A 21,008-nucleotide genomic window follows, 5' to 3' on the forward strand; every position below is an offset into this window, starting at 1 on the left:
GTCACATGCACACACACTCAATGCACTAATTTACTGAGATATCACTACTGGCGTAACATATTTGTGGCCCTGTGTGGGATATAGACACAGAACACACCGGCACAGCATGGGTATTACTAGCAGGTATAACCTTGCTCGTTTATTGTGGATGCAACGTTTCGGGGCGTGACCCCTTTCTCAAGCATGTGTGGGATATCCCCTTGTATTCTTCACTAAGCTTTGGATTTTGTGCAGCTTCGTACTTAAGCGCTTACTTCTGGGGTCACAGTAAATGACCCCTATAATATATAAGGCTACCAATAGAAGGATTTCCACTGAAGCAGTTATAATTATATATGAATATATATATATGAATATTATATATGAATATATGTCATCTAAATGTGACAACACTGACTTTTGAAGGCAAAATGAACAAGAGACAAGAACCCCACAGAGAGGGCTAAATAAGCTGTAGATGCTCAGAGACAGAGATGTGTGGGCTTTTTCTGGCATCATTAACAAATAAAATGCTTGCTTCTAAATACAAAATCAGCAGGCATATTTAACAAACAAGAATTTACGAAATGCACCACTGCATGTACATTTTGCTTTCTTATATTTAGCAATAAGAAAATGTAGTATTTGCCAGAAGAGCTGGCAGAAGTCTATCAAAGGCAGCTCTGAGTTACAGAACTATTTTTGAATCAGTCATCAAATATGCCAGCCAGTGGTGTAGGTTGAGAGTGCTGTTCCCCCAACACAAAAGCTTCAGGAGGGCTCAATGTGCACAGTACTTGCTGAGAGGAATGCCTCAAACCCCTGTCCACTCTCACCTGCCCTCTGTTGCTAGTGTGTGGCAGGTGGCAATATTTAAGGTAGTAGAAGGGCTGGGAAGGGTGGACTACTATACAGCAGACCCTGAAGTCTGCCCCCCCCCTCGTGCCCGGGTGTACCTGTGACTGTGGTTAGATGGAAAGAATAGACCTTTACAAACATGGTGGAGGTTTCATTGGATAATAGCCCCAGTATTTAAAAGTAAGTGCTGAGAAAGGGAAAATTGTTCTATGCCACAAAAAGGCCATGTGCAATTGACTGTGTGTGATGGGAAAAAGAGATGAAAATTTAGTGTAAACTGGAGTCTATGGGAGATGCTCTTTCTCTAATTTAGGTCTTTCTGGATAATGGGTTTCCACATAAGGGATCCCATACCTCTATCATATATGCATTTTGGTGTGAAGAGTTTAGCAGCATTTTGGTGCAGACGTTAGTGTCAGAATGATGGATGGCTGCAAGAAATCTAAAAAGATGTTAGGGGTCATTTACTCAAGTTGGGATGCAAGAGCTAGAGCACAAAGAGGGGCAAGATAATGTCCTTTAGTGCTCATTTCGGAAGCATTTGCGCCTGAGGGTCTACTTCAGTCAGTGGTGTAACTAAATATCACTGGGCCCCACAGCAAATAATTTTATAGGCCCCAAAAATGTCTAGAGATTGACCTGTTTTACCAAGTTGTATTGAATTTGTATATGAATTAGAGCCTCGTGGGGCCCCTATACTTTCTGGGGCCCCCTGCAGCCGCAGGGTCTGCTTCCTCTATAGTTACGCCCCTGGCTTCAGTGCAGTAAACGCTGGATCAAAAATCCAGCACCAGTGCAGAGTGCAATGTTATAAGGTGAAGCAGCCATGTCTTTACTGCCTGACGCTCCTAAACTGGCACATCTGAATGATGAACACATTAGAGGGTAGGATGGGGCACCCTTTGAAACAGTGCTGCTTTAAGAAGGCATAGTTCCTAAGACCTGCATGTTCATTTTAATGTAGTACTCTTTCATTTTCAGGGCAAAGTGATTTGGTAGAGATTGAAGAATTTACTTAAGATGCTCCCTGGTCTAATTCATGACATTGGGTCCCCATCCTAAAAAACTCTTTTGGGCCCTCATGCTTTAAGCCCACTGTAGGATTGTGTGTGTGTGTGACTGGTCCTTGCTGGGCCCTTTTTCCTTCAGCTTTCTCCATGTTAATGCAAAGTCTGATAGTTACACCACTAGATATACCCACAAGTTTACAAATAACTTTACTAACAGTCAGGAGTGTTTTACAAATATTAAAGTAGATAAATGAGCCAATTTATCAGAATGTATTGACCTGCTCTGAGAAACTGAACTCAATTCTGTTCTGTGCAGTTTTAGAGCTCAGTGGCAGCACGCCGGGTGCTAGAAGTCATGGTATGGGGCATTGTTAGTCTTTGGTCTGGATAATGTTCCCTTCCTCTGATTTACAGCATTTCATTGAGCATACTAACAATCTTTGACATAATGTGCTATAATATGTTTGATATATCTAATAAAATAATCTGTTAACCAAACACTGTTCTAATCCAAATTTAAACTTTATACTTTATAACTATTTCTCCCAGGGGGAGGCTAAATTGTCTCAGATATACAATGATTTTAGTTCCTGTACATAGGGTATATATTGTGAGGGAGCACGTGGTTCCAGGTGTTAGAAGGCGTGGATCAGTTTGGGGAGCATGATATCAAGTCTATGATGTAAAGGCAAAAATATAAAATCACATTTTTACTTTCTTTAATGAAAAATAAATCTATCTCCAATATACTTTAATTAAAAAATGTGTACCATTTTTATAAGAAACCTGACTGTTACAGTGAAATACCCCCTTCATTTTACTTGCTCTGACTGCTAATGATAGGAAACTTCAGACAGGGAAAACGATCATACTTTCAAACAGCAGAAGGGAGCCCCTCCACCTTACTTCCCAGAACAGCTTTGTTTGTTTCCTACAAAGCAGCCGGCGACCGTGTAGAGATTCGTATCCACAGACCCAGTGCAGTCTGCATTTTCTGATTATTAATCAGTCTTGCTGTATCGGCTTCTATGGCCGATATTATTTGACTTGTGATGTTTTGATAATTTATTACAATCCCTAAGATGAACTCCTGCCCAGACCACTTTGGGATTTTTATTTTGAAAGCAGCAAGTAAGTTGCAGGTAACTGTCTACACTGAAATATATTGTGACATCAAAACGGGGAGTAATTAAGCATATACAGACTGATTAATTTCATGTCCCACTATCAAGCAGCCTACTGGAAATTCAGCTGCACTTTGTGAAAAACATGCACATCAATTGTAGAGTTTAATTTTTCGACTTCATTTGCCTATAAATGCATTTGTACATTTTGTTTAAACCTTTAGAGAGGATGTGACACCTGCTCCCATTCTAAACTGTGTTGTGAAACAAATAAAGGTTTTACGACATGTGTCTTGGTGCCTTTCATCACTGTGTCGTTCACAGCGCAGTAATATGTCCCAGCATGAGAAATCTGCACATCTGTGATTATGAGGCTGGTGGCTAACTTGTCCTTAATGAAAGTCATCCTGAAGGGACCTATATCTTCAGCAGACTTATAGCCTGATATGATATTCTCAGGTCCTGTACTGAATTTCTGTTTGTACCAGAACATTCTGTCATATGTTGTTATGCTGTGATTACAGTTAATTTCTGCCACCTCTCCTTGGTGAACAGTCAGTTCTTTTGGCTGATCCACCTGAGAGTTACTTTCTATATCTGTAGGGACAAGAGAAAAAAAAAAACCATGGTGTCAAAATTAATAAAATGATTGTTAGATATTTTGCACATGTGTATGACTTAACACAGTCTCGGTTTGATAATCTGCATATTTGCAGTGAACTGCCATTGAATCTAGTGGATAAGATTCATTATAAGGGTATACTCACGTAAGAATAAAGTAAACAGAACAGCGAGTAGAAGCATTGTCTTTGTAGAGAGTCTGAGTGATCTTTAGAGTGTAATATGATTGAGAGATCAGCTAAGTACTGTATTTGCCACCGACCCGGATTTAGCAACTCTGATCATGTGAACGAAAAAGGGCTGAGACTAAAAATACCACAGAGCAATGTAAATAGGTCAGTTGTAGATGTTTGGAGTACAAACAAAAGCAAACAAAAGAGGAGTTTATTTCTTTGCAGGAAGTTAGAAGGCATATTTTTAAAACAAGAAGCAACTACATTACTGTACCGTACATGTTTGGGATCTGTTATCCAGAAGCCTGTTACTCAGAAAGCTACAACTTACAAGAATGTCATGTCCCATAGATTCCATTTTGATCAAATAATTAACATTTTTTAAAATGATTTCCTTTTTTCTCTGTAATAGTGATAATAAAACAGGACCTAAGATTTAGTGGGTCATTTATCAAAGGTTCGAATGTTAGAGCTTTGTGAGTTTTTTAGACCTCGAATGAACTAGAATGGACTCACCAGAGCCGGGCCAACCCGGCCAGGCAACCTGGTGGGCCACAGCGCCGGCTTTGTGCGCGCTCGACTGCACATGTGCGAAATTTCGCTCCAGCGCTCATGACACCAGCGGCAGTCGGGGAGAGACGGGACCGGACACAGGGTAGGCGACAGAGCAGGTACATGCCTGGTGCCCCCTCAGCTTTGCACTCTAGGCACGTGCCTACTCTGCCTACCCCTAGTTCTAGCCCTGGGACTCACAACTCGAATAGTTTCTAATGTAAGAAAAAACTTGAATCAGTGAAGTCGGGGTGAAAAACTCAAATACACAAATTGATCACGTTTTCGGTGAGACAAAACTCAAATCACTCGAATTGATCAAGTTTTCGAGCGAAAACCTTCAAAAAAAATCTAAACATCATAAAGGCTATTAACATCTTTAGAAGGTTCAAGGGACCTCTGCCATTGACTTCTACATGACCTTGACAGGTTTTAGCTATTTTAAGCTTCTGGGTATAATAATTTTTTTTTTTTTTTTTTTTTTAAATTGAATATTTTGTGGGAAAAAACGACTCGATAAATAACAACCTTTTCGGGGGTTAATTATTATTTACTTTAATTTAAATAATTTTAAGTTATTTTTATATTTTAAATTATTTTAAAATTATTTTTTTTAGAAGGCTTAAGGTATGGAGATCCAAGTTACAGAAAGACCCCTTATCTGGAAAACCCCATGTCCAATGCATTCTGGATAAAAGGTCCCATACCTGAATTGTATTTTCTAAAGCAATGCTATGTGCATAGCATGAGTCTTGTGAATAACTTCTGTTCTCAGAAGGCTTTCATTGCATGTTTTGCATCATGAAGGGTTCCTCAGCCTCTTTATGCCTTCTGCCTATGGGGCAAATTTAATTACCTCTAAAGTTGTGCCAGCATTGACTTTGTCGCACTTCGCCACACTTCGCCAGGCGTAGATTCGCCAGGGCTGCGCAAATTCAAGAAGATCCAAAGTTGCGCACAAGTTACCGATCACTTGCGAAGTTGCGCTAGCAATGTTATGATCAGCAGTTCCAAGTTACTCTAGCGATGGCAAATTTGCATACGGCGTGCAGTTAAGGTACAATGGTCGTACATGCAGCAGCAAATACATTACACTACACAAGGCCAGGGAACCTTAATAAATGTTTTCTAATGCCCTGCACATGTGCCCACAGTATAGTTTAGGCACCATATGTTATCAAATATAGGGGGGAAGGAGGGTACCCTAAAAAAAAAAAAATTGTTCTTTTTCAGCCTATTACCCTATAAAAATTAAAAGACGCCAGCGTTTTTTTGGGACTTTTTCAACTTTTTTTGAACCATCCCTATCTACTCTATTGCACTTCGCCTGGTCTGGGGTGGCGAAGTTAAGTCTGGCGCAAGAGGTTACGTTCACGAAAATCAGTGAATTAGTTACCATCAAGCACAAGTTACTGTTTTATTATTATATAGAAAAGGCAAAGCATTAAAATAAATTTATATTTTGCTTTAAATTAACTCGATGGGAAATGACCTTCCCAAAATTCTGAGCATTCTGGATTTCCGGATAAGAGATTGCATACCAATATGATAGTTATTATAAAAAATGCTAGTACATTATACATTGTTTCAGTATTTTTATGTTAGAGTTTTATTTTAGTTATATTTTATTATATTCAGTTGTGTAGAGGGATCAAATAACCCTTCCCCCTGTTCTGTCTATGGCGCAATTGAGACCAGTTAGTTGTCTTTAAGCCCCAGAGGACATCAGAGAAAAGAGGAGGACCCAGAGAGAGCCAGGGGTTGGAGCCAAATCCATGATGCAGACCCCTCCTGCAGCATCCAACCAGAAACAGAGTGAGAGAGCTGTCTAGTAAAACAGTCAGGATCTCTGCAATAGGCTGTGGTGTACTTGGCTTGGAGGAAAGGCCTAGAGCTCCAGTCATATAGAAAGAGCAATCCTGTGCCCTGACCAGATGCCTGTGGACCACTTTTGCCAGCTTGTGAGTTAATGATCCACCAGAGAGAGCCTGCTACATGGAAGACTCTGCTTTGTCCATGGAGAGGTAATTTTGGGCAGGTAGTGCTACCTATTAAGAGCTCTTTGGGAAGCAGCACATTGCCAGAGACTAAACTGCACAGTTACAATATCTCATCTGAAGTAGAGTGTGGAACTGTGACCCTTAAAGGACTATGGTAGTGAATCAGGATTGATGTTTATAGTAACCACTGTTTACTTATTTGTTTATTACAAAGTTTTCTGTGTTTATTTTCCTTGTGGAATACCCCTGAGATGTATTCCTCAGTTCCAACTAGGTGGAGGCACTGCTCTGTAAATGTGTAAATCCCAGTTCCTGGTATCTTTCATTAGAAAGGGGGCCAAGTTTACTGGATTTCTAACAGGATTTCTGAGTGTGCCATTCAAGGGTTACAGTTGTTTTCAGGCACTGATTGGTAACTAAAATTTATTTGTCAAGTCAAAGGCAAAGAGAAAAAAGCAAAGAGAAAAAAGCAGTATAAAGTCATAGCAGCTCCACTTAAAGGAAGAGAGAGAAGACAATTGATCCATTCATTTTAGCATGCTGCAGTCTTCCACAAAGAATGGGAATGTTGAAAGAGCGGGACTGCACTGCAGAGAATTTAGCAATGTTTTTTTCTCTGTGTATATTTAAATGGAATACTGGCAGGTACTGTCTGGGAAACAATGAAAAAATGTATCAGGACTGTGTTAATCTGGCCATAGACGCAAAGATCCGATCGTACGAATCATCATACAATCGGACTTTTCCATCACCGGACCTGCCACTAACCATTGCGATCAAATAAAGTACGAAAGAACAGATCAGCCGATGTTCTGCACCTGACAGCAATCGTGCGAAAGTTATGTCTGACAAAAGCTTGTGACAGTCTCCCACTGAAAATCGTACGATCGGCAATACACGCAGAGATATTATCGGCAGCCGACAGAAATTTTCTAACCTGTTCTATCGACCAAACGACCGATCTCCGCCGGACGACAAATGACGGGACTATCCACACATGGTCCGAGAATCGTACGAATCCTTGATTTTCATTTATGGCCAGCTTACATACAAAATTTGACTAAAAATTTTTTTAGCTTTCATAGCTACTAACAGCTTCATATTTAACAGGATTGTTAAAGTGGACCTGTCACCTACATGTAAAAAACTGCATAATGAAAGTTCTTTCCAAATTAAATATGGAACCCCAAAAATTTTTTCCATTAAAACATCCATACCTGTTATAAAGGTGTTTAAATATCTAAACTGTCAATCAAATATTACCTGCCCCGCCTCTATGCCCGTGGCATAGAGGAGGGGCAGTCAATTACTTTCACTTTCCATTCAGCACTTCCTACATGTCACTGCTCTCCCCACATTCCCCCTTCCCTCCTCAGGCTCTATAATTGTGTATAGCCCTGCACATGGACATTAGGTCCCTCATTCTGGTTCATACACAAGATTTTGGGGTGATACACAATTTCCCTTAATAACCATGTCCACAAAATGGCAGCTGCCTGCTTGCTGTGATTGTATAATTCCAAAACAGAAGGAAACAAAATTTAAATAATAAATACAGTGTAAGTAAAGTTTATTTTGCTCAACTAACATGATAGAAAAGAATTTGAAATTATTTCTTAGGGTGACAGGTCCCCTTTAACTCCAGAAGGAGGGTGCAGCAAGTGCCATTCTGAACTGGCCTAACCTATGGTACTACAGAGTCTGGCTGCCACATTCTATCCGTGATGCCTTTTAACCTCTCTGACATTCTTTGGTCTATCACAGACCCCATTGATGAAAGCAAAATACCAAGATAAAGATAAAGGAACATGAAAAGAATTGAGATGACCACTGCCCTATTATTCCCTAACACAACTGCAACCCAACTCTACATTATACCCAGTGTCAGATAAGCCCTGTTTTTTAATATATTTTTTTATTAATACATTTTGCACAGATTATATCATATAGCAAGCATATTAAAGATGTGAATTTGTCCCGATTTGCTTTGCAGAAAATTTCGCAAAATTTGTGAAACAGTGAAAAATTTGCAAAATGCATTGAATGCAACAATTTTTAAACGCGTGGCTATTTTGTCCAAATGCATTAAAGTCAATGGGCGTCTGAATAATAAATACGCAACATTTTTTATGCGCACGACTATTCTAAATCATGCCCAAATTTTTTGATACAGTAGATTTTTCGCCGGCAAATTTTCTCTGCAGTTTCACAGCGAATTCACGCCTGGTGGATTTATTCACCCATCACTAGTCAAGACTATTATTCATCTAAAAAAGGCCCAGGGAGCAAGCAGGACATATGTAGAGCAGAAGGGAATATCACAGAATTAGAATAAAACATTATATTTTAAATCACATTTGAAATCTAAACCCCAGCACCACCTAGTGGAATACATTCAATTTTATTTGTTACTTTTTTTAAAAAAAAAGTCTAATATGATTTTCTTTGAAGCAAAAACACCTGCTAGATTATTTTTAGAAAATTCTGTTGTTTGTATGCTTTCAATATCCATTAAAAGTAAAAGAAAGCAAACACATCCTATGATATTCATTTCGGCACTCATAGTGGATATACAGTCATTCATCCCCTAAACTGATTACTAAGCATTGCTTCCATAGTGGACAGTAGGGTGACAGTAAGATGAACCCCCTAGTTTATACATAAGGGCTTCTTTGTGCCCAACAGTGCTATTCCTCTGCATCTTGCAAAGAATTTTTCATCCACAAAGTTCAAACCTATATGCACCAATGAGGCACCAAGATGAACAAAGGTAAATGATGCCCATAGACTTAAGGCGAAAATGCAGAGTGAATAGCAACTTTGCTCCAAACGATATCAAAAATTAGAAAAGAGAGAATACAATGCATTGTTTTTTTCATTCTTTTTATAATAAAAATGAAAACAGAAAAAAAGTACTGTAGTTCTTCTCCTGTTTATATAGACCATGGCCCAGAAATCACACAAGATGGGTGGGGAGTGCATACAGCCAGTTTATAGTGTATTCAATAACTGCCAATTGCCAGGAATCAACAACGTTAACTCAACTTAAAAAAAGTTGACCCAAAATATATACTACAACTTAATGCACATATTGATATAAAGATCTAGTGGAATTTACTTTGCATTAAAAGGGAAACTATCACCTTCTGAATACGATGGTAACAGATGAGAATAATCATCTGTGTTTTTGTTAGTGTAATAACCTCTCCCAAATTAATCTCAGATTGGTATCTATAGACACATACGGTATTGCTGCCACCTAATGGTACAGAATAGAAACGAAAAGACACAGTGACAAGTTTATTGTACACAGCCTCAAGCTCATCACACAGTGTGGGCCTCATGGCGCAGAGATAAGTCCCAGAGTCTGTGATCTTTGTGAGTTTGATGCTTAGAGGGAATTGTTTGGTTGCCTTGTCATGATTGGCATTAAAGCGATCCTTGTATTCCTCATTTAGATCTTCATTTTTTGTAAAGTCCTGAAGAATAAACTGAGGTGATTTTCCAGGTTTCTGCAGGTACCAGAACACAGCATAAGCTGTCTCATCATAGCTACAGCTTAATGTGGCTTCCATTCCCTCGCTAATTGATATTTCTGGGGGAGACTGTGTCACTTTAGCTCCTGAAGCTGAATCTGCAATGGAAAACCAGCACATTAGTAATTATTATCACATAAACTGCAACGAATAGGGTTCTAAAATACTGTTTTTTATTTGAATTATTTTTTAAAATGAAATTAAATGGAACATATGTTAAGGCACCTACAATGATTACATTATTATCAATAAGAAGAAAAAGAAAACAACTTACATATACAGATGCCTAAGAATAATAGATGCAAAAAGAGTATGTTCTTCATGTCAGTGATATAACAACTGAGTGGAGTGGAGTGCTGAGCCTGCTATGCAATAGCTTGATATAACACAAAGCTACCTAGAACAATGATAGGGGCAGGAGACAAGAATATCACATGACCTCGTTTGGGAAACAGTTATACACACCCACTTTAAAAATATATATACAGTATTTTCCATCTTAGTTAGTTGAATATTGTTTTTTTGCTCTAGCATTTATTAAATATTTACACTGTTAAACTAGAATTTGCCACAGTCTACAATTTCAACGCTCTCCATTCACTTGTATGATTTTTAGGACATATTTATCAAAGGGTGAAAGTGAAAGTTCTCCCTATAAACATGCCCCTATAATATGAACAAAAAATGAACTGTTCTCTAAGCTCAAAGCTCTCTACTCTTCACCAGAGGAAAATTATACAGTTTTCAGTTCATTTCAAGAGGATTTTTAGGATCACATTAATTATAAGGTAAAGTCAATCAGCTGATAATTATACTTCTAAAACTCCCATAAAAGTGAAATCTCCCTGCCTCTTGGTTAAATATTCCCCATTATTTTTTTTCGCAAGTGATTGCTTATACCAAACAATAACGTAGCTATGAGAAGGTGAGTACAGGTATGGGATTTGTTATCCTGAAACCTATATCCAGAAAGCTCCGAATTATGGAAAAGCCATCTCCCATAGACTCCATTTTATCCAAATAATCCAAATTTTAAAGAATGATTTATTTTTTCTCTGTAATGATAAAACAATACCTTGTACTTCCAAACTAAGATATAATTAATACTTTTTGGGGAAAAAAACAGCATATTGGGTTTTTTAATGTTTATATGATTTTCTAGTAGACTTAAGGTACGAAGATCCAAATTATAGAAAGATCTGTTACCCAGAAAACCTCATGTATTACATAATGTTACTGTAATACATTTAGATTTCACTACTGCAGAACTTACTTGTCTGCATCCAAGTGCTTTATAATGATATTTAATGCCTCAATGATTATTGTTGGGCAAAACAATTTCAGAAAATGTGAGTGAATTCTAAACTTAAAAAAAAAACCAAAACAAATGTACTTTGCTATAAACAAGTCTTTGCAAAAAGAATAAAATAAAATAAATGTATATACTTCTGAGCAAAATAGATTATAAACTGTTTTCACTAGGTGGCACTGTGGCTTAGGACCAAATTTATAATACTGTTCAATACATCTCTGAAGCCACAACTGATCAATATATATATAATATAATGGACACTCTGGTTAAACGCATTGTATGGGCCCTATATTCATCGCTCTATTTAGTTGGTCTCCTGGATCTGTTCTCAATTTTAGACTTCATTTTCTGAAACTGACTTAAAGTTCTGTTCCATCTCCTTTTTTATATTCTATTATAGCTAGACATCAACTTACTGATTGTTATCACAATTATATAAGTGATAAGAGCAAAATTTGAGCTATAGCTGGTATGGTGCTTTTTAACAAACAAGATTGTAACTTTTCTGCAGTCGGAAAACATATGTGGAGCTGCGTTTTTCTGAAGTTGACAGAAGTTTCCTCGTGGGCAATTTTTGTCATATGTATTTCAGGCACCAACAACTTATCCATTTGTCCTTGTGTAGCCCACCCTTGGGTGTGCTATAAAAGTGCAGAAACATTGTGTTCTGCTTGCTATGCACCTTCTGAGACCAGTAGTTAGGGGACAACTCCCAGCAACTCCCCACAATGTATTACCTGGGGTTATTTTTACTCTGGTGGATAGTTTAGTATAGTGGATAGAGGACTACAGATTTATTTCAAATCAATAAACTTCTTTATCCCAGGCATATTACTTCTGGTGAAATCAGAACTATTATTTTAATGAAGCGGCACATGTATGGTGACATCAGAACTCCGCTCATAAATGATCACATACATACAGCATAAGTATTGTTTCCAAGACAGCATGCAACTTCAAATTTAGACTCACAATCGTGATCTGTCATCTTTAGAGGTGGTAGTGCCCTCCTTAGTAATAGTCCCCAGTATAATCTGGTCCCACCGTGGTCCCTTGCTCCATGAATCTCATTCACTGTGTCCCTTAAACTCAAGCACTTGGGTCCATATACTGGCAGTCTGATCACCGCGGGGTACAAACCCCACTATCCTCCTTTTTGGAGCCTTGAGCTGCATGGATAGCTGAATCCTACCTGTCTCTCACTCCTATGGTGACTATAACAAAGCTAACCATCACTCCAAGCTGGGCCTGATACAACCCAACTCCTCACTAGGTGGGATCCAGGAAAGAGCCCATAGCACATGTGTAATGGCGCTTTAATTTACTTAAACACTGCCACCTACTGGGCAAATACTGAAATTGCTATTTACATCACTTTTACCATGAAAAGGGAAAATATGACCCAGGACCTACCTTAGGTGTCCAAACTATAGGGAGAATTGCCTGAGCAAAATACAGCTAAACTCTCAGGGTCCCTACACTTGCAGAAAAATACTTTTCTTTAAAATGAGATATAATGCATCACGCATACTATATATAGTAGTTATGTGGGTGTCAATTTAATACTTCAAGTCTGTTATGGATGCATCTTTTTATCTTCTTGGTACAGTACATACTTGGTTTTACTATAAAGGACAAATGCACACTGTCAGTGGACTTTGTGGTCTTTATGGAAACATGAAACTATAACTGTATACTCACTGTTTATTCATAAAGATTGGGTGTCTTTAACATGAGTTTGTACATTAGTGATGGGCGAATAAATTTGCCAGACACAAATGTGCGGCAAATTTCCAAGTGTCACCACAAGCTAATTAATTTGTGAAACTGAATTTGCCAGCAAAAAATCTGGCGCATCAAAAAAATTGACGCGTGTCAAAATTGTCATACACATAAAAATTATTCGGACGCCCATTCACTTTAATGCATTTGGACCACATAGTCGCGCATATACAAATGGTCGCTAGCATAAAAATTGACGCACGTCAAAATTATTTTGATGCCTATTGACTTCAATGCGTTTCTGCAAATTTTTCGCCATTTCGCGAATTTCACGGTAAATTAGTGAATTTTAAGGCAAAGCAAAAATGCCCAGATTTGCCCATTACTATTGCACATCATAGATCATCAGGTTCATCTCAACTTATAGAGATTAGTCTTGATATTTAGGCTAGTTTTGTATTCACAAAACAGGATATTATTAATATAGGATTTATTTCCCATGCCAAATGATTTTTATTTCATAGTCTTTTTAGTACTGCATTGAAACTACACCATTGCAATTTTGTTCATCTGACCTCTGATGAATAAATATGTAGTGAACACAAAGCATACAGTGTCTTGTGCTTTAAGCACTGAAGTGGGTTAGGGGTGACTTTTGGCACAGCTGTGTTGTGTGTTTCAGTCATTGTGTCACTCACAGCACAGTAATACAGGGCTGACTCTTCCACTTGTACTCCGCTGATAGAAAGTTGTGTTGACAAGCTCTCCTTATCTATACTCATAGTAACACGGCAAATGTTACTGCCTTGCAGGAGTCCTGAAGCGCAGATCTCAAGGGATGATCCTGGGAGCTGTTTGTACCAGGCCAGAAAGTCGTAGCTTCTAACAGAGTGGTTACATCTTAATGTGATATCCTGTCCTTCTTCAGCAATCATTAGTGGGGTCTGGAAGACTTCAATGTTGCATTGTACACCTAGAAAATAACAAAGTGAGGAATCCTTTGCCCATGTAATCATTTTTACACACTGCCCTCTAAATATGTAGATTTTAGAAATGTGTGTGGGTAAAATAAAATATCTCACTTTTTCTCACCTTGAAAATAAGAAGTCAAAAATAAGAAATAAAGGCAAATATGTATGTTATACCACAAAGGCATGCTTAGGTGTGAAACAGAGGAAATGTTCTGGTCTCTACAGCAGAGGGAGTGCAGCTTTGTTAGAGTGCTGCTCAGAGACCCTCCCATTCTCACACACTCCCATTCTGCCCTGCACTGACTGCCACTTCCACCTGCTGCATGCACACTGCTGCCTTCTCTCGTTGCTTGTATATATGTGTATATATACATATATATGTTTTTATTTTATTTTTTAGCGGGTGCAATGAGGCTGTGTCCACAAAATGCATACAGACAAATACAAGAGGTCCTCTGCACTCAAAGCATAAACAATATATTTAAGACATTGAGACATTTTGTGCCTTAAGTTACCAAAAAACAGGGATTGTTTGTCCATATATTGCAATATATTTAAGTTGACCAACTATGTCAAAGTCATCCCTGGTCTGGCCAGTCCTACACTCAACCTGCATCTAATTCATTAAGAATGCTATTGCTTCATTATACATTTTACAAAGGGACTAAGTATTACCTGCAACTTACTTGCTGCTTTCAAGGTTAAATCTCCTAAACATGTTTGCTCTTTTACTGGCCACCACTGGGATCACCTGACTATCGCTGGGAAGGATGCAAGCTACAACATGGAGCTGGTCACTGCTCCTGTATAAAATACATAATCAACAGTGGCACCAAAAAACGAGCCTAAGATAATAATAATAATGTGCAGGGTCACTAAATGAAAAAATTGCTGAATATGTTGATTTTTTATTACAACCCTGTGTACAGAACATTGGTAGTTACCTTAAAGACACAAATGATTTCTTAAAGGTTATAGAGAGCATTGACCATACAATAAGTGAATTGATTTTGGTAACCATGGACGTGGACGTGCAGAGCCTCTACACCTGTATCCCGCATGGGGCAGGTCTAGAAGCAGTAGGGAATTTGATTACGGGAAATGTTTTGTACAATGAGCCACCATTGGAATTTACATTATCACTTATCGATTTCGTTTTGCAAAAAAACTACTTTAAATTTGAAAATCAATTGTACATGGAGCGCACTGGGACAGCCATGGGGATAAAGATTGCCCCCGTCTATGCTTATGCGTGTATACCTATGAGAAGGGTAGGACTGGGCAGGCGGGACACCGGGAAAAATCCCGGTGGGCCCCTGGCTCTTGTGGGCCCCGCCAGCCCAGATCTGCACCCAGATCCTTAGATTTACAGCTCCTTCCTGCATCAAGCGCATGAAAAAGTGAATGCACGCTCCTGCGCACAAGCTCTGTGCAGCATGACGGCCTGTAAAACATAGTGCGCACCTGCGCACAAGTGTACGTCGGGATGGCGGCGCAACCAGGGAGGTCTGTAGAGGGGCCCTGGACAGCAACCCCGGTGGGCCCCGGGCCCCCCCAGTCCGACCCTGCCTATGAGAGTGATAATATTTTAAGCCATCCAATGTTTAAAAAGTATGGGCTTTCTACAGGCGCTTCATAGATTATATCTTTTTTGTGTGGCTAGGGTCACCAGCTGAATTGGAGGGTTTTGTAGAACAGTTGAACAATTTGGAAAGTCCAGTGAGATTCACTTTGAAACATTATTGTGACTATATATGTGTGTGTGTGTATCATATCAATTGTCTCTATCTATGAACTTCAAAAACTTCAAAAATTACTAGTTAAATATTCCTCAGAAATTATACCATTGAGAAATGTGGATAATATAGTAGATGTGGGCAGAGAGAATTGGAGAATATAATAAAATTAATGAAAGATGTTTAGATGTACATTCAACAAGTTTACAGGTTTTGTGTTGTGATTCAGTATGTATTTAAATGCAAGATATGAAATAGATACATACTTTAGTTCACAATGCCATCTTGTGGCAATTTGTTCTGCAAATCTTTTACTTTATTTAAAGCGAGGCTAATATGTTCCAGGTCAAAAATAAAAAAAGCCCCTAACCAAGTGTAGTTCCCAGTTCAGTAACGTGTAGGTTCTCTCCAACCTCCAAAGTCAAATAAAGTTCCAAAAAGTGTTACCGATTGTACCTCAAAAGGAAATGTGAAAACGAGAAAATATATAGTGTAGCGTTCTTTTTAAACAGATTCACGCATCTGTGCACAAAACAAACATTATCAGTGCTGTAATTTCCACCCAAGATTTAACGTGCAAGTGAATAAATTTCAAACATACTTTTACACCATCAACTAAGTGTACTGTGTTAATGAAAGGAAAAAATGAAAAGGAGATACCCACACGCCAACTGGCGGTGTGTCTGGTGGTTGAATATACTCACAAACGTTTGGAATTTTGGCTTGTAATTTTGTAGTTGATCCCGAGATTCCTCCTTTGGACAATAAAGAATAGCATGTGCGGAAGAGGTTCTTTAATAATAAAAATGATTTTACTCACAATGTTCCACTTTAAAATGAGTTTTAAAACCAAAACCAGCTCTTTCAGCGGCGTGGCTGAGATTTCTGGGGTGTCCCTGTTCAACCCCAGTTAAAATCCTTAGCATGAAGTGCTCTCTCAAACTCTTCAAGAAAATAACTATCTAATCTAACTTTTGGAGCACTGGATCATTAGTCTAGCCCTGGCACCTATTGGACAATGCCTTTACCTTATGCACTGGATTACCTCAGGGAGGGAAGGTGACAACATCACCCAGGGTGGGCCCCTAAAAATAGGCAAGTCCTAAGCAAGTACCTAGGACTCCTAGTGGGTAATCCAGCCCTGCTTTGTGACATTGAGCTTTGGGATTGAAGCAAAGACCTGATTTACAAAAAAAAAAAAATGGCCTATCCTATCAGGTCTCTGCTCTGCTCCTGAAACCCCCATTGCGAGAAACCGTGCAGTGGTGTGCTTGGGTAAATAATGGAGGCCTTTGGGTCAGTAATGTAACTAGGTGGGGGTGGGCCCTGGTGCCATCCCCCCCCACCCCTCTCCACGCCAATCTGTCGGGGGGGCTGCGGGGGTGCAGGCCCTGGTCCAATTGCACCCCCTGCTCCCCCAGTAGTTACGCCACTGCTTGGGGTACAGTTTCAAGTTTGGTTGATTTTCTAAAGCAACATTTTGTTTAGCAATAAAAAGCTAAAAGTAGGGGAAAATATGTATGTTATAGAACAAAGGAATGTATAGGTGTGAAACAGAGTAACAGAGAACTCATAGGGGCAAATTTACTAAAGGGCGAAGTGGCTAACGCTAGCGAAAATGTACCCTCCTTCCCCCCTACATTTGATAACATATGGCACCTAAACTATACTGTGGGCACATGTGTGGGGCATTAGAAAACATTTATTAAGGTTCCCTGGCCTTGTCTAGTGTAATGTGTTTTCTGCTGCATATACGGCCATTGTAGTTTAACTGCACACCATATGCAAATGTGCCATCATAACTTCGAACCGCTGATCGTAACATTGCGCAGCCCTGGTGAATCTACGCCTGGCAAAATGCGGCGAAGTCAACGCTGGCGCAACTTCGGAGGTAAGTAAATTTGCCCCATAGTAGGATGTTTTTGCCATATCATTACACACTCACTTTTCCAAATCACTTACTTGTGACCTCAATATTTTTCTGATTAAGACAATTAAACCTTTCCCTTTGTGTCTCCTTTTCTATCCCATCCACCTTATTCCTTTTTTTCCTTTTATTAATGTAACCTTCTCCATGCATTTACCTCTGCACTCTTATCTTCTGCTGCCCTTCTACTCCCAAACTTGTCTTGCCACAATCTGTTTCAAAATGGAGGTGGCGCATGTGATGGCTGGTGCATTTCTCTCTCCCTGCTTCTCAGCTACTGGTAAAGGCTGTTTCCTGTGACCCTAGGTCACACACAGGATCAGAGGCCGGGAGTTGCTCTGTGAGGCTGCTATTCTAGGAACTACAAGGCTGCTATGTCTAGAGGAATGGTAAAGCTGTACAAGCTACAAAGAGAAATCTGCCTAATACAGCATTTCCTCTCTGGCTCTGTAGGGTGACGGGATGTTGTGTGACCCAAGTCTGGATTGCCAGCGCCATCCATTGGACCGGGCCCCTAAAACCATGCGGCCCTAAGCAAGTGCTAAGGGCGCCTTGTGGGTAATCCGGCACTGTCTAGTAAGTTTAGGTCTAAAGCAAGTGGAGTTTTCTTGAAAACCTTTCACCACTCATCGCCATTATTTGGATAAGTGGGGTGAAATGCTTCCAACAAAACTCAGAAAAGTCCCGTAGCTTTAGACTTACTATTTCGACACACTGTTGTATATGCATCTCTTATAAGCAAAACTGTGGTTTTATAGAATATATTTATATTTTTAGGTACATTGGGGATATGCACAAAAATTGGCCATTGTTGACATTTATTACATACTAGGCAATTCACACGAGACCCTTGGTGTATCAAAATACTGAATAAAATATTACTACTGTATATATGGTTTGTGTTTAGATTTGTCAGGGTGGAGGGGGTGTGTCTGAAGTAGAGTTTTTGTGATTATCTTTATAAGGAGTGTTCACTTTGAGGATGACTTTTGGCACAGCTGTGCTCTGTGTTTCAGTCATTGTGTCACTCACAGCACAGTAATACAGGGCTGACTCTTCCACTTGTACTTTGCTGATAGAAAGTTGTGTTGACAAGCTCTCCTTATCTATACTCATAGTAACACGGCAAATGTTACTGCCTTGCAGGAGTCCTGAAGCGCAGATCTCAAGGGATGATCCTGGGAGCTGTTTATACCAGGCCAGAAAAGTATAGCTTTTAAAAGAGTGGTTACATCTTAATGTGATATCCTGTCCTTCTTCAGCAGTAATTAGTGGGGTCTGGAAGACTTGGGTGTTACACTCTGTCCCTAATAAATCAGAAATAATTCTGTAATTATTTGCAACATACTGTGTAATCAGTTATTCATTATGGCGTGATTCATATACATTTGCAGTTTTAAGAAATAATTCTTACCTTGAAAATATGAAGTTAAAAGTAAGAAGCTAAGGCAAATATGTATGATGTTATAGCAGCAAGTCATGTTTAGATGTGAAACAACCAACATGTTCTGGTCTCTGTGGCAGAGGGAGTGCAGCTTTGTTAGAGTGCAGCTCAGAGACCCTCCCATTCTCACACACTCCCATTCTGCACTTCCACCTGCCACATATACCCTGCTGTGAGATATATATATATATATATTGGGGAGGGATGCCATCTAGTCTTTATTTCTGTTAAAAAGTAACCACAGTTGCAAGTAAAAAGTATCCAGCATGCAACAGTTTAGAATTCCAGAACTATTTTTTGTAATAGCTTTCCTACAACCTAACAGTTCATCTCTATTCTCAAAGTGTACAGCCACACTGGCATTTTATAGTCTAGAACCTCCTTCCAGCCTATGCAATCCCCATACGGTCAGGGTCGGACTGGCCTACTGTGGCCTTGGTGGGCCCCTAGGCCCTCGCTCTTTTTAATTTGCCACCATCTTGATAATAAAAAATGGGGGCCTACAGGAGACACAATGGCGTCTCTGCAAGGAGGTTTGCAAGGAACAGAAGAGTGGCAGAGCACAGGAAAGACAAGCGCTAAATAAAGCAAGCCCTAACTTTACCCCCGGTAACATTAATTCATAGCCATATGATCTCTTGTCTCAGCCTTCTGTAACAGTTAATTGCTTAAACAGCAACCAGTAATAACGTGTGGGAAGATTGGACTGCATGGGTGCCTGTAGTTTTTATCTCATGTGTGCACTGTATTACTAGAAGTGCACTCTCTTGCCTCTTGTGAAGGGGCCAGGGCATGGAAAATATGGAAAGCTTTGCCAACAGATTCAGGCAGGAGGAGTTACATTCTGAGGAAAAAGGGGATAATGAGAGATACAAAGATAAAATGAATATAGAAAAATATGAACAATATGTAAAAATATAAAGAAAGGCTGGGAAAAAAAGATAAGGAAATAATAGCGAAAGACACAGATGGATAAGAAAATTCAGTATGTAATAAAATACAAGATGTGAAATAGATCACTACTTTAGTTTGCTACATTTGAGGACACAATGCCATCTTGTGGCAAATTTGTTCTGCAATGTTTTACTTTATTTAAAGAGATGCTAACACAGTCCAGGATTTTAAAATCCTACCGTATAGTAATTTTGCATTTTAAAATGAACCACTACCCCCCTCCCCAGGCTCCCCTTTACTTACCTGTGTTGTTTAGCAATGCAACTTTTTTGTCACATTGGCCATTGGGAATGTAGCAAAGACCCGACCTGAGAAAATGCAGAGGCCTGTTAGATTTCTGCCCTGCTCCTGAAGCCCCTGCTGGGAAAAGTTGTGCAATGGTGTGTTGGGGTAAATATTACAAGGAGGTTTTGGGGTACAGTTTCAAGTTTTGAGTCTTATGCAGTAAGATGTGGGCACAGGGACATATTGAATTGAACATTAAGTGGTAACGTAATTTATAAAGTACTGTACTAGAAGTATGGGATCCGTTATCTGGAAACCCATTATCCAGAAAGCTCAGAATTATGCAAATGTTATCCAAATCGACTCCAAATAATCCAACTTTTAAAAATGATTACTTTTTCTCTGTAATAATAAAACAGTACAGGTATAGGGTCTGTTTTCCAGAATAGGAGTTTTCCAGATAACGGATCTTTCTGTAATTTGAATCACCATATAAGCCTACAATAAGCAGTAATTATATCTTACTTTGTATTAAGTACAAGGTGCTGTTTTACTATTAGAGAAAAAAGGAAATAATAATAAAAAATGTAATTATTTTCATGAAATAGAGTCTATGAGAGATGGCCATCCTCTATTAGAAGCTTTTTGGATAATGGGTTTCTGGACAATGGATCCCATACCTATACCTTGTACTTGATCCAAAATCAGTTATAATTAATCCTAATTGGAAGCAAAACCAGTCTATTGGGTTTATTTAATGCTTACAGGTCCAGAGCATTCTTAATAAACTATAACAAACAAGGGAAAGTTGTGCTCACCACACATTTTTAAAGCGAGGGTGCAATGAGGCTGTGACCACAAAAT

The 21,008-nt window shown here is 39.1% G+C and overlaps 3 gene segments (V, D, J or C); all 3 read right to left on the reverse strand.

Annotated features, from left to right (window-relative positions):
• Positions 1 to 3,191: 3,191 nt before the first annotated feature.
• LOC121400911 lies at positions 3,192 to 3,795 on the reverse strand. The segment is given in 2 exon segments: positions 3,192 to 3,568; positions 3,739 to 3,795. Coding segments are annotated over 2 exon segments (414 nt in total).
• Positions 3,796 to 9,209: 5,414 nt separating this feature from the next.
• LOC121394425 lies at positions 9,210 to 10,294 on the reverse strand. The segment is given in 2 exon segments: positions 9,210 to 9,951; positions 10,128 to 10,294. Coding segments are annotated over 2 exon segments (579 nt in total).
• Positions 10,295 to 13,453: 3,159 nt separating this feature from the next.
• On the reverse strand, positions 13,454 to 14,054 carry LOC121400912. The segment is given in 2 exon segments: positions 13,454 to 13,860; positions 13,980 to 14,054. Coding segments are annotated over 2 exon segments (471 nt in total).
• Positions 14,055 to 21,008: the final 6,954 nt, after the last annotated feature.

This window comes from Xenopus laevis, chromosome 1L, assembly GCF_017654675.1.
Source record: "Xenopus laevis strain J_2021 chromosome 1L, Xenopus_laevis_v10.1, whole genome shotgun sequence".
NCBI lineage: Eukaryota > Metazoa > Chordata > Amphibia > Anura > Pipidae > Xenopus > Xenopus laevis.